This window comes from Haliaeetus albicilla, chromosome 2 (genome assembly GCF_947461875.1).
Source record: "Haliaeetus albicilla chromosome 2, bHalAlb1.1, whole genome shotgun sequence".
Lineage (NCBI taxonomy): Eukaryota > Metazoa > Chordata > Aves > Accipitriformes > Accipitridae > Haliaeetus > Haliaeetus albicilla.
The window spans coordinates 69678379-69701774 of record NC_091484.1 but is presented as its reverse complement, the minus strand read 5'-3'; the positions used below and the strand labels follow the sequence as shown (position 1 = coordinate 69701774).

The 23396-nt window shown below is 37.9% G+C and overlaps 1 protein-coding gene across 1 annotated transcript in view; it reads right to left on the bottom strand.

The window, feature by feature from the left end:
- Window positions 1–501: 501 nt before the first annotated feature.
- Window positions 502–23396, bottom strand: part of VIPR2 (vasoactive intestinal peptide receptor 2) — a 65159-nt gene continuing 42264 nt past the window's right edge. The window contains exons 6-13 of the mRNA XM_069778174.1: window positions 22929–23070; window positions 19836–19986; window positions 18845–18905; window positions 17409–17478; window positions 12013–12104; window positions 8625–8754; window positions 8497–8538; window positions 502–6802 (exon numbers count right to left, since the gene is read on the bottom strand). Of these exons, the coding sequence (XP_069634275.1) occupies window positions 6629–6802; window positions 8497–8538; window positions 8625–8754; window positions 12013–12104; window positions 17409–17478; window positions 18845–18905; window positions 19836–19986; window positions 22929–23070 (862 nt within the window). The 3' untranslated portion in view covers window positions 502–6628. The remainder of the gene's footprint in view (window positions 6803–8496; window positions 8539–8624; window positions 8755–12012; window positions 12105–17408; window positions 17479–18844; window positions 18906–19835; window positions 19987–22928; window positions 23071–23396) is intronic.

The window sequence follows — 23396 nt, the reverse complement described above, 5'->3', positions numbered from 1 at the left end:
TTTTCAGTTTTGAAAATCTGGTTTATGAGTGCATCAGATTTTCTAAAAAAGATACATTACAGATATATGAATAGATGCAGATCTTTTAGGGAAGAAATTCATGATATATGGTGTTCCCTCTACAGAAAAGATTTCATAGCTTTCCTTTGTTCTAGCTCCATTACACTGTACTTCCGACAGATCCCTGGACAATGAATTTAAGCAAAACATAGTAAGTCAAAAATAGCTGCTGGCCATGGAGGTGTTGACATACACCTGGGTCTGCTCTATGTGTGTGCTATTCTCATACCCCTGTAAGCACATCTAGGTTGCATAAACTACGTATTCCTCAGTGGATTATCTCATGTAGGGGCTGGTTTTCTTTGACATGTGTGTCTTACAGCTGTTGAATTAAAAAATGAAATATTAACTTAGCCACATCCTACAGTATAGCCCTGACCCACTGAATCAGTAAGAAAACTGCATCATTTTACACATTTTTTTTAAACATAAATAACAGAATTTCTCTGCAAAACTTTTAAATTTTTTATTCTCTGATTCCTCTTCAGTCCATTATGGTGTTATTAACTACTATTATCTCTAATAGCATAAAGATGTAAACGCTTATTTGTTCACAGCTTTATACATAACATATCTCAGAGAAGGCGTTAGGTATGTGACATTAAAAACTGAAACCAGAAAAGAACGGAAGAGCAAAACCAGAAGTATAGTGAATTACAGTATGAAAAGGAGATCTATTTACACCCATTATCTATACAACATCATAGTCTGTACATTTTGTAAAAAATAATCACATTCATTTACATCATCTTTAAATTTTACTGTACTTGACAGATAAAAAGTTACTGAGAAAGATGACAAAAGAGAATTTCAAAGCAATAATCATACTAATGTGCCAGGAAATAACAGCTGCAGGTTATCATAAACTTATTAGAGTGCTTTGGGGAATAAAGGGGGTTGGGACATTTCAGTCACTGGTTTAGCTGACAATGGAAATGTTACTGACTTAGATTTAACTACATACTCTTATCATTGGGCAGAACCAGGTTCACCACAGTGTGGTTAAACCATATCACAGAATGCTCCTTTTAAACGTTATCCTGATGTACTCTCGTAACATACATGTTAGAACACATTATTTATTTATTTATCAACAGAATAGCACTGCATACTAACCTCTGCTATTTGGTTATGTCAGGGTAGTACTGACAGCCCACAGCTTATACAGGCACTCATGGTAACATGAAGGTACTTTTGTTAGTAAAAGTATTTCCTGTATCACTATGCAGAGACAGTAATTGCTTGGACAATAACCCTTATATACATAGCAGCTTTCTCTACAGGTTACTTGTCGGTTCTTCCTTTTTATCAGATGCATTTAATGCTTGATTTTTCATTAGAGATGTCTGAAAAAATGCTGTGTAAAGTGAATTTGGACTTTATTCACAATTGCTTTGCTGAAATGGACAAATTCACAGTCAACAGAAGATGTTTTTTAGAACTCACAAAAATAGGAGACAAATAATGCAAATGACTCATCTTAGTCCTTCCGCATGGAGCGTGACACTTGCACTTGGCAATGCCTTATTTCATAGAGCCATCCCTGACAGATTCACTGGTTCGCTAAGGGTCTATACGTGTTGCTTTCCCCTTCATCATGTTGAAGGCAGAGGGAAGCCTGTCTGGGGTGCATCAGGCCATGAAGCAGATGCTACAGAGTGGGGCAGGCTGCCTCCAACCTGACTGAGAAGGCTTTTCGTAGTGCTTTTTGCCACCAATTAGTTATTGCTCCTACAGTACGATTCCAACGTATGCTTAAACTGGGTAATTCCTCAGCTGGCTCCCTGCATCACCCATCACCAGGCCATTTAGGTGCAATCTGTTGGGCTCTCATGCACTCCAGCATGCAGTGCATGGACTACTTAAATACATGTCAAATTCTTAAAATTGCATGAAAGCCAGCACTGCTTTCAGTGGCTAAAAGGGTGCTCTCCATATGTCTAAGGTTATTTTGAAAAGCACATTAATGCACTTGACCCAGACACCAAGGCCAATATATTTTAAAAAGGTACTAATTTACATAGCAAAAAACATGCCAGCAATAATCTCATTGCATGTCACTAGCCAGTTCCTGGTCAGTTAAAATGACTATGTAAAGTCAAAGATTTCAAAGGTATGACCAGGTGAGCTGCAAGTGGGAGTGAGAAATACGGTCAATGGTGTGTGCACTCCTGGAAGAGGAGATACTGCAATATTTTCTTTGCTTCTCTTGGCCGAAGCTATTATGAATGGAATGGGGCACAGAAGAGAATCAGGAAGAGTATTTGAAAAAAATGCCTCACTGTCAGAATATGAAATATTTGATGTTCAGTTTCTCAGAAAGGAAATCAAGACAGGATTTAAGGAGTGATTTTGAAGAGACTTCACATCATAAAGAAAATTTCTGGTAGTCTAAAGCACTTTGTTTTAGTGTTTGACCCCTCTACAAAAGACAAAAAGCCAAACACCTAACCCAAAACAAGAAACAATTGTTGAAAGCTGAAGCCAGGCAAATCAAAACAGGACATAAGGCTATTGGCTTTATCATGGAAGGCAGTCAGTCACAGAGACACTCTACCAAATGAACTGAGGGATCCTCAATTGCCTGAACTTTTGAATCACCCTGCACATTTCTTGCAGGGTAACTTTGGCCAGCCCAAGTTACTTGGCTTACAAAGGAGTAACTGGGTAATATTAGCCAGATAACTGAATGGCCTCTTCTGGAGAGATTCATTTTACCTAATTTTAGATGTAGAGTGAGAAATCTAAGTACTAGCCAGCTACCCTGGACTCATTTTATAGTAAGTATAGAGAAGAAGGTGATTCAGCTTACCTACTTTGGGTGCCCAGCTGAACATGGGATGAATCATCTTCAACTAGTGCCTATTTCTCTATGATGACTATGGAAGGCACTTAAAAAGAGTCTTTAGCTTAGACACAGACATCCAGCTTTTAGATACTGAAACTAGGGCAGATGAATTTCACCTGAGTTTATTGAGCACCTAGCTGAAATCGACTCTGCAGAGAAAAATTTAAGTCAACACTCGCTATATATTTAAATTTTGATCATGGTTAGTAACGGGAGTAATCTGCCACGGTGTCCCTCAGGCATCAGCAGAAGGTAATGCTGATAAAAATCACTCAGAATGAATAGTGCTGCCCTGGCAGCTCCGAGGAAAGTAAAGTACAACAAGTAACCACAATATGAGTGAATTGTATTACCATTCTTGTGCAGTAGCTTTACATGATGCGCTACTGGCTTTTCAGTGGGGACAAAAAGACAGTTTCCTGCTCTGAAGACTTTACAACTCAGTTTGGACCCTGATGCAACCAAAGGGAGAAAGGCAGTAAAGGAATAAAGAAAGGGAGGAGCACTATGTGACAAGGCCGTGCTGGGAAAGCATATGCTCCTCTTGCTGCCTCTACCTCCTCCCCTGATGCTGCTAGGACTGAGTGAGAACTAGGTTTAGGGATGACAGGTGACCAAATGATGTTTTCTTGCATTGTTCTTTTGACTCAGAGTCACCACTGCACAGAGCAGGAGCATTTAACTCCACCCCCCTGTGCTAAATGCAATGAAAGACAAAGCCATGAGAAACTACCTTGTTTCTGGGTGTTGTAAAGATGCAAAACATTGATCAAGCACTAGATTTGTCAAACTGTTCTGCAGCATTTATATACATTTTAATATGATGCGTATCGGTACGTGAAAAGGCAGCTGAAAGTCAAACAGGTGATGATGGGGTTGATGCTGTAACTTTCCATAAAATTATTTAGAAATCATAATTTTCTGGGAGTGGAAACAAGTGAGCACAGTGCCCTCTGGGCCTTTACTGATATGAAATGCTTGCACAAGGCATTAGGATGTTAAACCATCTCACAGAAAACATATTTTCTGTATTTAGCTTCTATGATTTTTAATAGAGGGATAAGGTTCTACAAAGTACTGCATTTTTCACTGGTTTGAAAGAAAAATATATGCAGCACCTCTCTCCCTTGTATGCCATTCTTTGCATGCCCACATAGTCCTTTACAAACCTAGTGATACCATCTATGTTCTCCCACTGGTGCAACTTCATTGTCTCATATGGCATTACTCCCTATATGAAAAGTAGAATCAAGTCCAAATGCATCTGCGCCCTGTTAAAGGAAACTATGCTGTTTCATTGCAACTTAAAATGTATTTTCTTATTTAAGCTTTTCTGTTTTATAATTCAGAAATCATTAAAATGCAGATTTTCTCCATGCTCACCTAATTAGAACAAAGATAGTTTTCTCTAGGATACAATGAATTATAAACATGTATAACTCGTGATGCATCATGCAGAACAGACTGATGGAACTGATTGCTTGACATCTCTATTTCTATACCATCATTCTGTTTGTGTGTCAACTCACTCAAAGAACCTCCTTTGAACATAAAGATGAGTATGCTTGAATGCTTGTTCTATCCTAGAAAGTTTGGGAAAAAAGTACATCCTGAAAGTCACATCTCAGGGAACTGAGCAGTCCCAATGCCACTTCAGACAAAGAAGCCTAAATTTATTTAGGTATAGAAGCAGCCCCCAAAGCTCCAATGTGTCTTCACATATTTGCAGTTGAGTTTGTTGATAAGGTTGTTCAGAAAGCCAGGAATAATAATAAAGTTTAGCAGGGGTTTCCGAGTCTAAAGCCTTTGGGAATATATTTGGTTTAAATACATGTGTAGGGCTGTTATCTTTAGACCCTATGGGCCTGTCATTGGGTAGCCTACTTCACTCCAGAATCTCATAATTACTTCACCAAGTGAGAGCAGAAAACACCCTGAATGACTGAAGGTGATCAATAGCTTTTTTAAAGTAAAATTTGGCAAAGTAAAAATTCATCAAGTGATTATTGTTTAACTCAAATGATTCCTACTCTGTAAAGGTCGGTGTCATGTAACACTCACAGGTACCTGTTCTGCAGTACTTAGGTGAACCACAGAGCCTTTTCTGTCTTTGGTTTGACATAACTTTGCATCACTCCAGGGTAATCCCATTAAAATAAATTGTGTTTGACTGATAAATAGCTAAATTAAATCAAACCAAGAGGTGTATGGACACTTTGATGGCTGTCAACAACATTCCCAGTACTGGTAATATTTTCAAGAATGTACATGTATGCCTGCCAAGACATGCCCTTGCTGCTGTTCTTCCCTTTCCCTGGCAATGTTATGGACCTTAGGTTCTGCTAGCTCCATACAATCTGTTATCTGAAATACCAGGGCAATTGCTTTTATGGATCAGAGGTACTCATGCAAATATATATTATTCCCACTTGCTATTTAGAGTGGACATGATTAAACATGACATGGGAAGTAAACATCATTGGGTTTATTTCTTTTAAAGAGTGCAAATGTTCTGTGTGTATTTATAAGAATCTGTCAGTTCTATGTCATTTTTTTTTTACAAAGTTTCTACATAAGAGGCTTGGCGCTGTTGAGAATTCCTTCTATTTATGCCTTTTATGGTAATTTTTAGGGATTCTGTCCAATTATTTTTGCTGGAGTCATGGTCAGGAGTAAATTTTAAATCAGCTCAGATGATAGCTACAGAATAGAATTAAGTTAAAAGAATTTACATTATTCCTTAAATGGTAGTTGTAACTTTATTGCAATATTCCTTGTTTTAGCTGCCAACTATGTAGTTCTAGAGACATATTTCAATGAAAATATTATATAAAAATGATATTTTCTATGGGTAATATGCTATCCAAGGCTGTTTATCCTATGCCAGACTGCTCTAGCAAAAAAGCACCTCTTCAGAAAATTGTTTAATAAAAGATCAACACAAATCTCTAATTTTAAACAGAAGAGAATAACTGGTGACTACAATAGCACTACTGGCAAATGCTGTTTTAATCAAAACTAGTACAGCAGCCTTTTCTGTATGGAGTGCAAAGGTAGCCCTACTTTCTGCACGTAAACATAAAACCAGGCACTTTTGAAAGGAAGAACAGGATTGGGATCAAACTGTGTAGAAAGTAATCTTTGAAATGTATACAATGAGCTGAGAAGTACTACCTTTTTTCCCTCTGTATAAATAACGTTAATGATTTCCTGGATTAGCACACTAAACTCCCAGTGCGGTTAATTATAGCCTTACATTTCTTTATTTTATTTTCCATAATTAGGAAAGAATTTCCTAATCCTTAAGGAAAGAAATGTTTCCTTAAGTATAAATAAAGTGTGAGAAATTTTCTTGCTTCCCATCTTAACCTTTTCAATATGTACCAAAGCAGTCTGCATTGAACAGGATACCATACATCTATCTTGTAGACGTGTCGGAGGGTAAAGGGACCATTACAGTAAATGAGTTTTTGAATAGTTACAGCTAGTAAACAGCAAGAGAACATCAGAATTAATATGAATACCATTAAAAAAACCCAGAAAGCATCCACGGGGCAGGTGTTTCTGCTACTAACTGGTTGGCTGCACAAACCAATTTCCCAAATACCAACATGTAGAAAAGCAAAGCACTAAACTGTACATTTTATAAAATATCACATCAAGCTGCATAATGAATGATATATCCCACAGTTTTTCATGTTTTGGGGGAACCTAGCTGATTTATATCATGGTGGTCTCTGTCTGCATAAATGACTGAGCCCTTGAATTCTGGTGGAGATGAGAAATGCTTTCTGATCCATTTCGAGAAATCGAAGAGCTGTGGAGTCCATAATCTCTGCCTGCTGTCTGCTTCCAGCACAAACTCCGCCATTTTCTTTTCAGCTCCCCTTGCACCTGTGTTAAAAACAAAATGCAGATGATGAGCTGAAAATGTTCTTTTATGTGAGGAACTTTTCTGCATTTATTTGCTGTCAGATGGGGACCTCTAGGAATAGAGTCATAGAATGGTTTGGGTTGGTAGGGACTTTTAAAGACCATTTAGTCCAACTTCCCTGCCACAGGCAGAGACACCTTCCACTAGACCAGGTTGCTCAAAGCCCCATCCAACCTGGCCTTGAACACTGCCAGGGATGGGGCATCCACAACCTCTCTGGGCAACCTCTTTCAGTGCCTCACCACCTTCACAGAAAAAATTTCTTCCTTACATGCAATCTAAATCTACCGTCTTTCAGTTTAAAGCCATTTTCCCTTGTCCCATCACTACATGCCCTTGTAAAGAGTCCCTCTCTAGCTTTCTTGTAGGTCCCTTTTAGGTACGGGAAGGCTGCTATAAGGTGTCCCTGGAGCCTTCTCTTCTACAGGCTGAACAATCCCAACTCTCTCAGCCTGTCTTCATAAGAGAGGTGTTCCAGCTCTCTGATAATTTTTGTGGCCCTCCTGTGGACTCACTCTAACAGGTCCATGTCACTCTTGTACTGTGGACAATCACCTCTCTCGACCTAGTGGCCATGCATCTTTTGATGCAGGATACAATTGGCTTTCTCAGCTGCAAGCACACGTTGCCGGCTCATGTCCGGTTTTTCATCCCCTAGTATCCCCAAGTCCTTCTCTGCAGGGCTGCTCTCAATCCATTCATCCCCCAGTCTGTATTGGTATTGGGGATTGCCCCAGCACAGGTGCAGGACCTTGCACTTCGCCTTGTTGAACCTCATGAGGTTTGCATGGGCCCACTCCTCAAAGCCTGTCAAGGGTCCCTCTGCATGGCATCCCTTCCCTCTAGAGTATCAAATCAGTTTTTACAAAGATTACAAAACTGAGGCAAAGACTGGGTCTGCACTGTCTGTAAGGAGATGCCCCGAGGCCTCTTTCAAAATCAATTTTGTATCACTTGTGCTGCAACATTAGCTTTTGGTATCTAGCTATTAATCACACATACTTAAAGCATAGAATCAAATGATAGCCCAAAATCAGGCATCTCATGAATATCAAAGACCAGAATAGCACTCAGGAGACCTGAATGTCAATTCCCTGTGCAAGCAGGTGTCTTCTTCAGACAGATTCCTCCTGTCAGACTCTGCATGCTGTTTAATGTATATTCTACCTCGAAAAAATGGCTGACATCAAAAGGAATTCCTTGCATCTTCTTCAGTTGAGATTAGGAAAGCTGCTACATGCTGAGCATTCCTGAAAATCTGCTGCTGTTCTAGGGGTTAGATTCTGTCAGAAGATTACCCCTAAATACTTACTAAATGGTGTTTCAAGTTTTGGATACATTTCGAGACCTGTTGCACCTCACTTGCACAATCCACATTGCTTCTAACAGAGCTAGAATTAGATCACATTAAGTAACAGAAGACACACTTACTAACATCTTGGTTTGCAAGGTATTAGATTTCAAACAGGTCTTAACTCTTCACCCAAATACACTGATTTCTCCTGTTGCATAGAAACTGCCACATATATATTTTATAAATAGGAATGCAAACATCTTCTAAAATAGCTTCATGTTTCAGAGTGGAATTATAAGGGCACTTATACATTTGCTGAAAACAATATTTAACATCCTCAGTAGGAAAGGTGAGACTTACTTCACTGTTCAAAAAACAATACAGGACTGCAACAATCAACCCCTGGAAAGAGACAATATTCCTTAGTTAGTAGGCAGCACCAACCTAGGCCAATAAAACTTCTTTTGAATAAAAACTTTAAAATTTACCTGAAAAGATCCCAAACACAACTCAAAGATTATTTTATAAGTATGGGAACTGCGGTCAGGAAAGAGAGCAAACACTGTATAGTGAACTCCAAATAGTGGAATAAGCAACAATGTGGATTTTGCAAGTCTCCTGGGTAAATAAAAGAGAAAAAGCTGGAGTTTAATGATAAGCTCTTGTTTTACTAAGATAAGAACCTGATGCAATGTCATTTACATAAACATCATATGACTTCAGATTTATAAACAGTCTTATCAAGAGACATCTATTGCAAATTGTTTTCCTTTCAGTCTTGCTATGATATTAGGCACATAGTAACCTCATAAATTAAGGTGTGCAATTCCATGTAATACTTGATCTTGCTGATGTCGCATTCTTCCAAAAGCTGGTAAAAGGCTGCATGGCCTCTCTAAACCAAAAGACCCTTTTCCAGTTGCCCTCTGGACAGCAGCAGGGTGTGGGACCTGCCCACTGCTGTGTCTCTTTGACACACATCCAGTTCCCATCCTGGTTTCATGGCACAGTTTGAGGGTGGGGTCTTACTGTCTTACTCCACCGGACCCCATTCGACAAAGTGTCATGAGCTGCCATCAGATCTCTCAAGGTATTTTTTCCCTGGCATAAAGGCTTCAGAGTGGAAAGGAATAATGCCTTCCTGAAAAGTCACACTGACAGATCCTCTTGTATGGAAGGTAAAATCCCTCTTTTGAAATGAATTGATGTTAATTTCCTTTAAATTTGCAACTGTATGGTTACCCTGTACATTGCACATGCATAGTATGCAAACAGTACCTAGGAAATGTAATCCAGCATAATTTCAACTGTGAGATTTTCATAAGCAATTTCAGATTCACCCTCAAATACTAAAATCTCATAACTATACTGATGGTATTAAGCATATACCATTAACTAATTTTTAATGTTGTCAATTACATTTTAGCACAAGACACTACTGAAGTGAAGGAAGGAGAAATTTTAATTATTAAGGAAGAGCAGCTCTGACAAACTGCCTGCGAAACCACTGAAATGATGAATTGCTAATTATCCCTTATCTGTCACTTATTTCACTCTAATAACATCAGTTTTATATATTATACAGGGCTAGTCATGCATGATTATGGATGTCTGGTATCAGATAAAATTCAAGAAGTGATAATGTTGAGTCCCATAATTCATCACTGTCTTGATGAATGTAACTTGATTCAACAATGAAAGGATGCTGTTGTGAATTCACCTATTTTAACAGAAAAGTCAAGGTATTTCAAGCAGTTTTATTTTTTCTGTGTCAGTCTTCATGGCCTTCCTTTGTTCATAATGTCCCAGAAGCTGCATCTGTTTATGTGGAAATAATCAGTTCTGACAGCAAAGTCTCTCAAGAATAGTAAACCACTCATATCTAAAGGTGATACCAGTAAACTGGACAAATAGTATTTCCTTAGCAGAAGAAATTAATTTACAACTGCAGGAGATAACGATGGCAGCAAATTTCCTGGTTTCCCAAGTGAAACAGAAAACTGATTTTATTTGAATTTAACCTTACCCACTGCCGAAGTAAAATCAGCAGCAAAAAGGATGGAACCAGGTACAAGCAAGTGGGACAGAGGGAGGGAAGAAAAATGGTGACTTGCATGAGTATTATTCATTTTAGACTCCTATTTCACTTTCACTCCATGCTTGTTTTAATAATTTTTGTCTAGCAGATGTTACTTTCTCTATACTGCACTTACATTTTAGTGAAGGAAAAGGACAGACAAAATAGCTTTATTCTTCTCTGTATTTTAGAAAATACATTTGCATTTTGAAAAACAAGCCTTCCAGACCTTTAATTTGCTCTGTAGATGTGGTATTTCTTGAGGAGGTTAATCTACTGTTCCCATGGGTATTGGCTAAAGACCATCCAGTCCAAACTTAATCAGGTAATCAAATGCTAAAAGCAAAGAATTCACAGAGCTGAATAATGAAGGAAAAGGTTGCTATTAATGAACATTTTATACTATGAAGCGCTACAGTAAGCTGTGAAAAATGATGGGATTGATAGGAAGGGAATGCCTCATTCTCATAAAATACATAAAATACCACACGGAAACTAAGAAAAGTTCCTGTCACAAGAAGTAAACTTGAGGGGATTTCCTGCCCATAGGCCAGTCATTGTGCTAAATAATAATGTGGCAACTGCATAATTTCACCCAGGTTGGTTTGGTTCTCCTACCTGTTTAGTTAATTCAAGCAGCAAACACAAAAAAAGACCCTTGCAGCTCTATGAAGCAAAACCTTATGTCAATCTAGTTGTGTCACCTTTTCCGTGGCACATCAGAATTTTCCACTTTTTGCATCAAATGTGTCACCTTGTTTACAAAAGACAGAAGGTCCTAGTTCTCTTGGCTTTAAAGATATGCTTTACTTTAGCACACCATGTTTTATCTGCTTTTAGGACAGGAATTCAGTAATTTTTAAATGAACAAAAGGAGTTATCCAGGAGCACATGTTCAAAGACCACTTGCATTGTTCTGAATTTTCAGTGTTCGTGCTAGTTTTTGTCACTGAAATATCATATTAACATCCTGAAGTGTCAAACTCAGTGTCTATATCTGGGCTTTAAAATAAGACCTACTACAACAGACCCTTGATTCTGGATTACAGTATTCAGCAGCTATTACAAGAAACAATAACTGATACGGCAATATAATAAAGAACAAATCCAATTTTAGCAATGTATTTAAGTTGCCCCCAACATTCCTTGATTCTAAAGCTGTGGAAACAATGGATGTTAGGATTCGATGTTCAAACCAAAACACAAAAGAAGAAGGCCTAAACAGAAATGAAGTTTGTCTAAATCAGAAACACTTGTTTTCCTCTAGAAAAATAAAGATGCTATTTTAAATCAACATAAAACTTTATATTTCATTTTTTACTTTTTGGGAACAACAGAACTTCTTTCAGTTCTTAAAATATATGTAAATATTACAACAAAAAGTATTTTAGAAATGAAAAATTAGAAGAAAATGTTTTTAAGGAGGTTGACACAAAGTGTTTTGATCTTGAAACCTTTGTTATGTTGAAATGAAATATTTATACATTAAAAGAAAGATATTACTCCCCATATTTTTTGTATCAGCATATTAATTCATGGATTAAACTCAAATTCAAGAATAGCTTGTTGTTCTTTATGAAATGCATTATTTTTTATTGAGTTTTCTGTCTGACAAAAAAAATTATGTTCAACTCTATTTCAGCATAGTGATAAGATCTTTGTTAAACCATATCTAAAAGTACTTCTGAATTAAATGTAACTATGGTATCACAGCAATTGTTGGTAGCAGGTTTCAGCAGAGGAAATCTTACAGACATTATTTTGGTTCTGCATATTAAATATCTAAATATATGACTCACTTGTACTGTGACTGGTCATTTCCTCCAACATCTGGAGATCTTAACTTCTGCAGTAAAATTCTTATAATACTAATGAAAAGTATAAAATTCACCTGCAAAGAAAACAAATATAATGGTGATTTCTGACTTCTCCACTCAGTATGGAGCACAAAGAAATGCTTATCAAGTCAGACAAATCAACTCAGCAGTGGGTGCTGTGTACCTCCTGCCAGAACACATCCAGCCCTACACTGTAAAACCTATTGTCTGTTTTCTACCTCGCTAGGTTTGTTACGTCCAGCGCACCTCTGCATGGCCACCAGTTCTAGTCTGGCTGGCAAAAGTCTCTGAAGCTGCCAGTTGTCAGAAATGCCCTCCTTCCAAAATCTCAGCTGAAGACAGGCTTCCTAGCAGGATAGGACATTGGATGTGATTTGGTGTAATCAAGCATTGTCCTAAATCATCATGTGGATTCATGACTGGAAGCCCAAAGGAAAATGTGAGTCCCATACACAGTTTTGACCCTCTCTTGCCTCTCGCCTTGACTTTTAATATTTTCTGTCTGAATTAGGGGAAGAGAAGATTTTTGCACAGGTGATCTGTCCACTCTAATCAAGCATAGAAAGGGCCTCTCACAAGTATCTGTCTTGGGTAGTGATGCAGACATTATCACTGAAGGAACTGAATCCTTGCACTTTAATTCTTGTGACAGCCCTCTGAGATAGAACAGTAGTATTATTTCATATAAAGGCACTTGCATAAAAAAAAGTTATGATCAGACCCCGATCAACCTAGCAATTGAAGTATAAAACTCAGTAGATCCTAAGTCTCACTCCCATTATTTCTTCATCCTTGGTTTTTGACATCTTGTGTTCACCAGCCCTTCTGGCGTCAGACTGTTTGGCGCGGTCTAGAAAACTGCACACTAAATATAGCATGCCCGTACTAAAGTGAGGGAACACTTGGAATCCACACCTTCACGGCAACAATGTGAGCTAAAATCTACAGCTACAGCTACATAAACAGCTGCATGAAATGCACACATTTTAGATGAAATCAACCTGGAGAAAAATTTCTATCACTGTGAAAATGAGCGTTTTATTGTTTTTAACTAATGCCATCCGAAAGGCCAAAATCAGGAGGTCGGGTACACAACCAGAGTGCCTTCCTCACGGCTATAAATCTTCAGTCTCTGCCTTGCTGTGTTGCTGTAACTCTTCTTTTTCCATTCTTAACAATTTGGCTGTATGCTTTTCCAAGTTCAATGAATTTCTGTGTCTTCTCTGACATACCCAGTACAATTTGTGATGTTAATAAATAAACCATGATCATAGCAACTACATGCCTCTCTGTATTTAATATTTTGTTTGAAATGACAGGTGAAGGAAAGTGACAGAAACTGACAGGGATTAAGTAAAAAATTAGGCAAATTATATCTAATATTTTTGAAAAAAGAAGAATAAAAAAGAAATGTTAAAAAAAATATAGGCCTTTACTGAATTTAACATACATTTTTCAGGCAGATGATGACTTAGAAGTTTTTCTTCATGCAAGTCTCCTATAAAGTAACAGGCAGAAGCCTGTTATTACTGACTGTAACTACAGACTTACCACAGCAGAGTGTACAAACCAAGGGATACACATTTAGTTTGCCATAGGCACTGAAGCCGGTATTAGTGGACAAGGAGACAGCTTCCATTTCATTGTGTATTTGTTAGCCACAAAATAGGAGAAGGAAAAATCTTTAGTTTGTATTTGCAAAGGGACTGGCAGAATAATTTCTTGTTCTTCACAGGCACCCCTAGTTTCTACTGTAACAGAATAAACTGTCATTCATTTGGTTTCTGAAGCATCAAACCACCTGCAAAACTACACTCAGGTGACTGACATTCGTGACTGACATTCATGTATTACTTTTATGTCTGTTTTCAAACACACACCTTTCTATCTTTAAGCACAATCTTGGGTTAATGAAAACCATACATTCTTGTCTGGAGTTTGTAACACTCCTTGGCACTACTGAACTTGTAAATCCAGCCAGCTGAAACTGGGTATTAAGATCTAAAGGTGGCAACTGCCACTGACTTACTACAGTGGAGCAAATGAATTTCTCTAAGATTATTATTGAATTGATCATTTGTTAAAATCCTTTAAAGTATATATCTGATTTAGAATAGCATGTTTCAATAAAATATGAAACAAGTACTGCCCTGGAATTTTACTTTTAGTATTGTAGCTTTTCAGTCCCATAAAATTGTTTGGGCATAATGTCTTTAAATAAACCAGAGTATGTATACTGTTCAATGAACATCCAAGAACAGGAACATGAGAAACTAATGTGAATGCAGAGAAACTGCAAGAAAGTGATGACAAATGATGCCTCTTTAGTGGAGTAACAGCAAGATGCTGCTGGTACTCGTTTCTACTGGTTGACTTCTTCTGACAATAAGTTTTTGAGTCTAAACATGTTGCCTGAGCATGTATCATTTAAACTGTCTTCATGTTGTTTCTTTCTTGCTGTTCAGTTCCTTACACTACCTGCAATGTGAGATAACAAGATGAACATTTCTGTTACTTTGATGTGACAGAAGTACTGTCTCCACCTGAACACCACTCCTTCCCAACTGAGAGCAGTTTATGCAAGTGGAAGTATGGAGAAGGCAGCTGTGGAGACATCTGCTAAATAGGGAATATGGGTAACACCACATTAACTCTTTGGAATAGTCACCCCCAATTAAATAACTCTGAAATTTGTACAGCATGAAGTGTGGAAGCCTGCCAAATAACTTTTCTCAAGCCAAAATTGTCAGAAGGAGATGCCAGGGAATGTTTCTGACACACTGAATTAACTGAAGCCATTCCCATTTTGAGAAGTGACTTCAGAACTTACTCTCACAATACTGTTTACTGTTGGATAATAACCTTATAGAAAGTATAATCTTCTAAGCAGTGAAAAAGTTTGGAGTTAACACAGAACTCAATGGAAGAGAGTGAATACGGCATGAAGACTGAGCAGACTTCCTGCTAAATCTAATGCAGTTAAACCATTGCTCCTCAAAACCTTTGCTTGATTTCCTCTGTCTTTCAAAAGCATATTCATGGCAACATTCTCACAATCAGACTCTTCTACTCTTCTTTTCTTCACACCTCCTCCTCCTCTTAAAGATTTTCAATATCAGCCATACTCTGGGCTTCCTTCGTGCCACTACATAAGACAGTCAGTGAGAGTTCTCAGCTTATGTGTTCTGCTCTCCTTTATTTTCCTGAAATTCAGCTTCTTTCAGAGTTTTCCTGTGTTCACCTCATTTGGTACTTACACAGATGTCCTTCCTACTACTGAAGCCATTTGTTATTGCTGGTCATCCTTGTCACCAATCTCTGTGAGTCTTCCAGTCTTCCTACATTCTCAAGCAGACTGAAGGCACTGTGTGAGTATGATGTAAGTACACCATACTTTATTGAGAAATATCATAACTCTCTCACAAGACCTATCCAAAGAACTTGCAATGCTCTATTTTCTTTGTTGAATGGCAGGCAGCATTGACCTCATTACTCAAAGATTTGAATCTTCAAATTCTATTTTTTCTAGAAGTTAACAGGAAATGTTGAGGCTTATCATGGTGCATGTATATTGAAAATTATGTTCTCATGGATGTAGTGGTTTTCACTCATCAATTACCAATTTTACATGACATTTCATCAGCTCCTCTTGCTCTGTGTATGCACGCTCTACTTTGCACAGTAGTAAGTTTGCATAGCATCGTAGCTGCCACAATGAATGTGCTGGTAGCTCGATGCTCCAACAAGATACGTTACTTATCCAGCAGGAGAGGGTGGGTATCACTGCTTTTATAACTCGTTTCACAGCTTAACTTCCCAAATGCAAAATGTAGTTGATCAAACAGCTGAAGAATCATCTAATTGGAGAAGTAAGTGGCTTCACACAATACACACTGCAGAATCACTTGGCCACCTTTAGTTGCTTACATCCCTAAAATGTGTTGTTTAAGAGAAGAAACATATCTGGAAGGAGGCAGCAGATCCTAAACATATGCACCTGGCAAGCCAAAAAAGGTCATTTGCAAAATGGTTCCCTGTGTCTTACAATCACTTTGTATCAAATTAGTAACAGAACCATTAAAAAAAAAAAGGAGAACGACTGCTCCTTTGCTTCAAACAGTGATTCTGTGTTTTATGATATACTTGCTGACTGACCAGTACTCCATTTTCTTAACTCACAACCATTTCCCAGTCTTTGCTAAGATCCAGGTGCAATCAAAGTATGCCAATGAGCACTTGGATAACTTCCATTTCCTGGTCTAGGACTTCTTTGGAGAAGCTCTGCTTTCTGGCACATGAAGTCTCAGCTGTCTACAAGGTGGGTGTTTAAATTGAACATCCAGACAACAGAATTTCATCTTTCTGTAAACACCAGGTGGTTTGTTTTGCTTTTATCTTTCAGCATATTTTTTCACTCTGGACCATCCCCCATTCTCCAGCTCCTTTGAGGTACACATATTCTCTTTATGCTGTAGTTCTGTTGCGTGTCCACTTCTTCATATCATAAAACATCTTTTCTGTGAGTCCTTACCTTATGTCATTTCACACTCTGCTTTCTCTTTAAACGCTGTATAATTCACTCTGATGAAGATGATAAGAAGTTCTCTCAGAATGATTTTCAGCAGGCACAGATTGAAAGGCAAGCCCAAGCATCATGTGGACTCTTGAAATCTTGTGCAATCTAATAATGCCCTAATTTTTCTGACTAAAACGTTAAAAATAAAGCAAGTGTATCTGAAATGTATTAATTTGCATTGTGACTGTTTTCAGAAATGGACACATAACCATAGTATATTATGCCCAAAGTTAATTACACAATCATCACAGTGAACCAGAATTTTATTATGCTACTTCAGTAATTCTAATGAGTTCCACACAGGAAAAGCCCCATGAAACATTCTCAAATGGTATTCTTTTGCAAATAATTCATGTTCAATATATATTTCAGTCGGCTACCAATTAAAGAAAGATATACACAGCCATAGATTTTTATAGCTGCAATAATATCAGAGTCTCAATTGCAGGGCTATCTATTTACACGCAGAAATCAAATCTGCAATTCATTGAAAAGTGTAATTAGATTCTTGCTTCCCCCAGGCTCATAAACAGGAAAGATGTTAAAGAAAGAAAGAACAACATACAAACAAAACCAACTGCTCATTTAATAGGAGGCAGATAAATTTTGAAGGCAACAAATTTTAATGGCCTTGGCATCTGTTTAACATTTCTCCTACAGTGCAATTTCTTTTCATTAAAACAGAATTCTTGCCTATCTGTAACTAGCAGTAAAGAATAATGGCTATGTGCACTGCACAATGCTGAACTGATCTATAATTCATGCTTCAAAGTTTACTTACTATAATAGAAATTAAAATTGGTATTCGTATAACCCACCAGGGACCACCATGCTCATTTGTATCCCAGCAACTATAAAAAAAAAAAGAGGGAAAATGATGTTGACATTAATATCATCTGGCAAGCAAGACCTATGAGGAGAAGTATTTCTTATATACAAGTCAAAGCACACTAAAATAATACCTCAAATTCTAGCCTCGAATTTGGCATTCAATCTTTTTCTGCTTTTAATTTTACTTCCCTAGTTCTAATATGCATATTCAAATCAGCTAAAACATCAGGCACACTAGACTGTAATTAGACATCATGGAGGACATTGGCCTTTAGGGAAACCAAGCTTAGTTTCACTTTGTGTAAGGACACTTTTCCAATAAGCGCTTAGTTTCTCCAATAAGCACCAGCCTCTGGGTAGCAGGAAGATCTAAAGCAACTGACAGATACGACTGAAATGACATAATTCCTTGTGGGATATTTAGGTTACACACGGGCTAGAATTGGTTTAGGAAAATGGGAAACTGAACCTGAAACTTGTCTGAAAAACTGAAAATTTGGGTTTACTGTGGGCTCAGCACTTTTGGTCCAAATACTCTGAGAATAAGTGGTCTGAAAGATTAATCTTAAGCAAGGGCAATACCCTTCAGAGTTCCTCTAACTGTGATCATAATGACAAAGGAAAAAGTAGTTAGCCTTCGGTTTACATGTTAGTGGTCTTGCAAAGAAAACTTAGAAATTATGTAGGACATGATTTTTCAGTTTAATTACAGAATTGATTGAAAAATATTAGTCAGGTTGAAAAAAAAGACTCTGAAAACTGTTTGTCCCACTAGCTAGGAATGCTCTACCACTCCCTGGGGCCAGCAGGAGCAGCAAGTCTGATCTTCCTACAAAATTCTTATCTCAGTTCCCCTTTCCATGCCAGGAGCCAGGCGTAGCTCTAGTTAGCAATAGTTTTACCTGACTACATGCATCTTACATATGTTTACATCAGATTGCTTCACTTCTGGGAATGTAACTTAGATATACCCAAAGTTATCTAGATTTCAATCTTTTGAGTTGCTAGTTAGCAAATTAGAATGCCCAGCATCTTACTTGCACTGTATTGCAGCACTGAACCCAAGGACCCCCCACTGCCATTTTAAGTGTTATTTTGACTTCCAAAGCAGGCAGTGCTAAATGTGGGTCTCAAGGGGTAATGTTAGTCATAACCTATTTCCTGTCCTCTCCTGCCCTTAGAGTTTTTCAAATAAACAGTAAGCATAAACAGCATGATGAAGAGCTCCTAAACACCTGTCCCTTTATTGCCATATCTGAAATTTCAGTCCTGTGCTCATCCCCTTCAGAACAGCAAACTGCCTTTGTGTGAACACCACCATATCCAAGGCAAGGATTGTACTGGCACAGTTGAAGGCTTTAAGCTTTCTCTCCCCGACACACTTACCCAGTGTCCTCTAAGATGATCCTTGTCACTGTCCACGTAATAATGAATATGGTAGGAATTCCTGAAAAATCCCAAAGAGGTTTAGAGGATGATCACAAAAATGTAAGTCCACACACACACACACACAAAAAGTTGTTCAGCCTGCTAGTTACCAATTATTCCCCAAATATACAGCATAGAGTAAACAAACAGTTTAGTGAATGGAGGGAGAGGCCCATCTGATGAGCTATATGATGTAAGCAATGTAGGGACCGCAGGGAAGTGGATTTATTTCTTAAAAAATGCAGCCATAATAACTAACACAAAGAACATGCCTTTATTAGTTTTTTCCAAGCTGTCAGAGTGACCTACAGGGAGGGAGACAGATATATGTAATGCATTCCCAATGCACTTCCAAGGACTACAATATAAAACCAAAGTGTAAATCATTTCATAAGGAACCATTCCCACACACTGGTTTGTTCCCATTTCCCAGCAATACCTAAATGTTTTATGACCACCTATTACTGGAAGCTTTAAAGTGCTCCATATAAATATCATTGTACTTTCTGGAAATGAAAGGAATTAATGTATTTAAAACCAGACAGACAATATTATTGGGCTTTTCAAAAAGGCAAATAACATAGCATAGCCTGTGGCTGTGCAGCTAAACTTTCTTTTTCCTCCCAAATTAGGACAGCATGAATCATATGTTTTGCGGTGGCAGTCCTTGAACCATCCTATATCCTGAACAACCCCTGGGCGTTGTGCAGATTGGCACAGGTCAGAGCCATGCCAAGGAGCAAGCTAGCAGTTATACTTTAGCAGTTTTGTGCCTGCTCTCTCCCATGGTACAGCGGCTGTAACCTATGCTGGACCTGAATTGAGGAACTAGTGAGTCTGAGGAGTCATCCAACAGAAACAGCGTGACTGCCTTGGTATGAAATACTGAACCTGACTAATACATACATACAGAAAAAAGAATATTATTGGAAGATGTTGAAGTTCTTACCCCATCCAATCAGCAGGTAGATTGTGAAGTGTCTGTTGGGGGAGAATATTAGCACAAGGAGGATGTGGAGGTAAAGTCCTTCAACTAAGAGCCAGTAAAAGTTTGCCATAACACCATAGTGAAAAAACACCAAAATAGCCTTGCAGCCCACCTGAAATATAAGAACAGGGATCAAAGTTGTTGCAGGAAAAATGCTGTATTATTCTGTTATTAATATATCCTGTATGTCTTAACTCTGCATGTAATACTAGTAATCCAGGTCCAGTAGAATTTTTTTTTTCAGTCAAGCAAATTGAGACATTGTAAATGTTACTGTATACATAAAAAGAAAATTAATTACAAATAATTATTTAGATGGCTCTCATAGCAAATTCACTCAGAAATTTTGAAAACTTCATAGCATAAATATTGTAAAAGGTGGTGGTTATCAATCAATGCACACATTTGCAATAGTTAGTTAATGAATGGCTATTAGATTAAATGACCATCTACTAGGTGGCTAATAAATATACTAAAATCCCAGCTGGCTTCCTAACATTGTAAAAATTAACAAAGTAACTGCTTTATGAATTTTTCAAGGCTAAACAGGAGTGAAAAATAAAACTTTACATGATAAATACTCTAAGCAGAGTTAGAAGAAAAAGTTGACTGGACTTTTAAAAATTATTTTTTCCCTTTAGAAAATGCTTTAGTGTTTCTTAATTAACAAAATACATAAGCATGTGTCATAAAATGAAGTCCCAATATACTTATAGTCTGTGTGCTGCTCTTCAGAATTAATTTTCAGATGTCTGTGCTGCTGCTGTTTCACAGTGCTGGCTGCTGTTACTTTGGTACTTCCCAGCAGGAATCTGGGATATGAGAATTGAACATAAAAATGTTTCTGCTGAGACTGAGCTGAGAAATGTGATGATATGGTGAATGTAACAGACTAAACAAAATGGACTAAATATGGCCTGCTTTACTCCATTCCCCATTTTAAATACTCTTCATACCTCCACTGTTTCTGTTAAATTTCCAAGTACACCAAATACCTAAGTAGGTAACTTACTCATTTAGAGACTGGTTCCTCTGTCTAAACATAGTTGTCTATGATGAAGTGAGATGCCCTCAGGGACCACAGTCACCAGCTGCTAAGCCAGAAAGGCACAGACCTCCTAGAGATACTTCTTTGTATCCATCAGTCCCTTGCGGTGTCTCAGATATCTCAGCGCATCCCAAGTAATATACATGCCTATATTTATGCCTGTGTACATGCCTATATAGACAACTAAGTAAGAGCCCAAAGGCTTGAATTCATTTCAACTAACTTTAGCTGCCTACAAGTAAGGTTTCTGGTGAAAGCTAGCCATGTACTAGCCAACTAGCTCCTTATACAGCTCATGAAGAGAGGCAGGCATGTCCAGAGAAAGTCTTAAAGCAGATTAGGTAAACTGTTCAGTAAGAAAGACAGAAGCCCAGAGAAACAGCTTAATTCAGTCATCTCGTTGGTAAGACTAATTTTACCTCTGGACTTTGTATCCACTGAAGGAATATCAATTGCAGACCAGTAATGGGCCAGAAAATTTAACATGGAGAAAATTAAACATTTCAAAATGCAAGCTGAAATTTGCTTTTATGCTTATGACTACTTACAACCAGATTAGCAGTCAAAGTCTAAAATTTTTGTAATCTCTTTTAAATTCCAATACTCTCCTGCATTATATTCTCAATTTATGTATCAGAACCTCGCATCAAAATATCTGCCCTTCCTCCTGCAGCTAATCCTATATCAGGTGTATTACCAGCTGCTGAAGAGCAAAGGTATCTGTCAGTAAAGAGTTAGCCAAAATTATGCTTGTGTGTCATTAAGATCCAGGACCTACTTACACTGCATTTCGAATTGTGTGCTTTTAGACTTCTGTGAGTGCAGCAGAACTGTGGAACATCACACATGTGTGACAAAAGGGGCAAACCCCACATGCTGTTACGTAAGAAAGGTAGCATCCAGCCAATGCAAGACAAAACAGCCTTGCCATGCTGGTGTCAGGTCATCCCACATATAATGCAACAGAAATTACTCAACAGTCCACAAAACCGGACATGTTCAAATATGAAAGTATGAGGCTTTGCAGCTAAGAACAAGTGCAGAATAAAAGAAATTGCAGAAATCAAGTAGTATTTTGAGAGTCCATTGACTAATCTTTCAAGGACTTAAGAACTTTTGATTACCCCTGTCAGTCTGCCTACTAACTACTTTGCCTACTTTGGGTCTACTAACTCAGAGCCTATTTATCCTCATTAGAAATATCTCAGATTACAAATTCATACATACAGCTTGGTAGTCACTGCTAAGAACTTTATGCTTTGGGACAATAGGGCTTCATCAATATAAAAGTATCTTCCTTCCATTTTTTTTTCTCACAAGCTTAAACTGTAGTAAATTAAATTCAGAAGGTATTCAGCAATATTTGTAGGGTTCTTCTGCAGCACTTTTGACTGAAACAACAGAAGCAGACAACAGGGAATACCATACAGCGGTCAGCCTTTTAACAGCAAGACTTGAGATTTTTTTAACTCCTGTGCATGAAAATTCAGGAAGCATATCAGCTTGCCAAGAATGCAGATGACACTTCTGTCATAGCCAGAAAGTACAGAGGAGTTAATAAAGACAACTCCTGCAAATATTTAATTCCCTGCCTCATTTCCCTCCCTCCATTGATACCTGTCCAATTCCTGGACCCCTGATAAAGCTGCTGGAACATTTCTAGATGATCTGCCTTTAATCGTTCCCACCTGATGGCACTCCTGTTTGTCTTAAACTCTCCCAGCTGATTAATGCTGTGGCCATATTTATTCTGAGCTATAGCTGGTCATGATCTGTTTTGGCAGATGACATGTTGTGCCTTCATGGACATGCAAAACAACATTAACTTCTCTTACTTGTGCTGCAACCTTTTTTCTCTGGCTACTTCTAATAGACCATTTTGCTAGTCATGATATTCTCTACCTGTCTACACTGACAGTCTGGTATTCCTAAATATTTAAAAGGAAGAGGGAGGAATATTCAGTGACACAATAGTATTATACCAGCTAGCAAATGAGGTTTATTACCCATGAGGTTTGATCCTCCGGACAGTGAGCTGTGTTGGAGCTGGAATAGAGAGTATCATCCTTGACTAAAACAGAGATTGCTCTTAGAATGAACGAGAGGAACAGGTTCAGATGGATGTAGTTCCGAGTACAATGAAGTTTTCTAAGAAGAGATTTAAAACCAGGCATTTTAGATTTTGAGACAGAAAGCTTTTGAACAGACTTCTATTACTCTCTGGGCATTTCTTAGTAATATGAACCTTCAGTAAGAGCCTACCCTTTCCTCCATCATATTGTCAGTGCTGCCTTGCTCTTTTCATTTATCATCATCATCATCATACTCATCATCATCATCATTATATGCTGTCCAAAATATACAAATAAAGTATCCCTTACTCCTTTTCAGTATCACAGACCAAAAGATCCCAGTGATATTTATCCCAACTTTAACATAAGCTGACAATAAACATAGATTATTACATCCTTCTG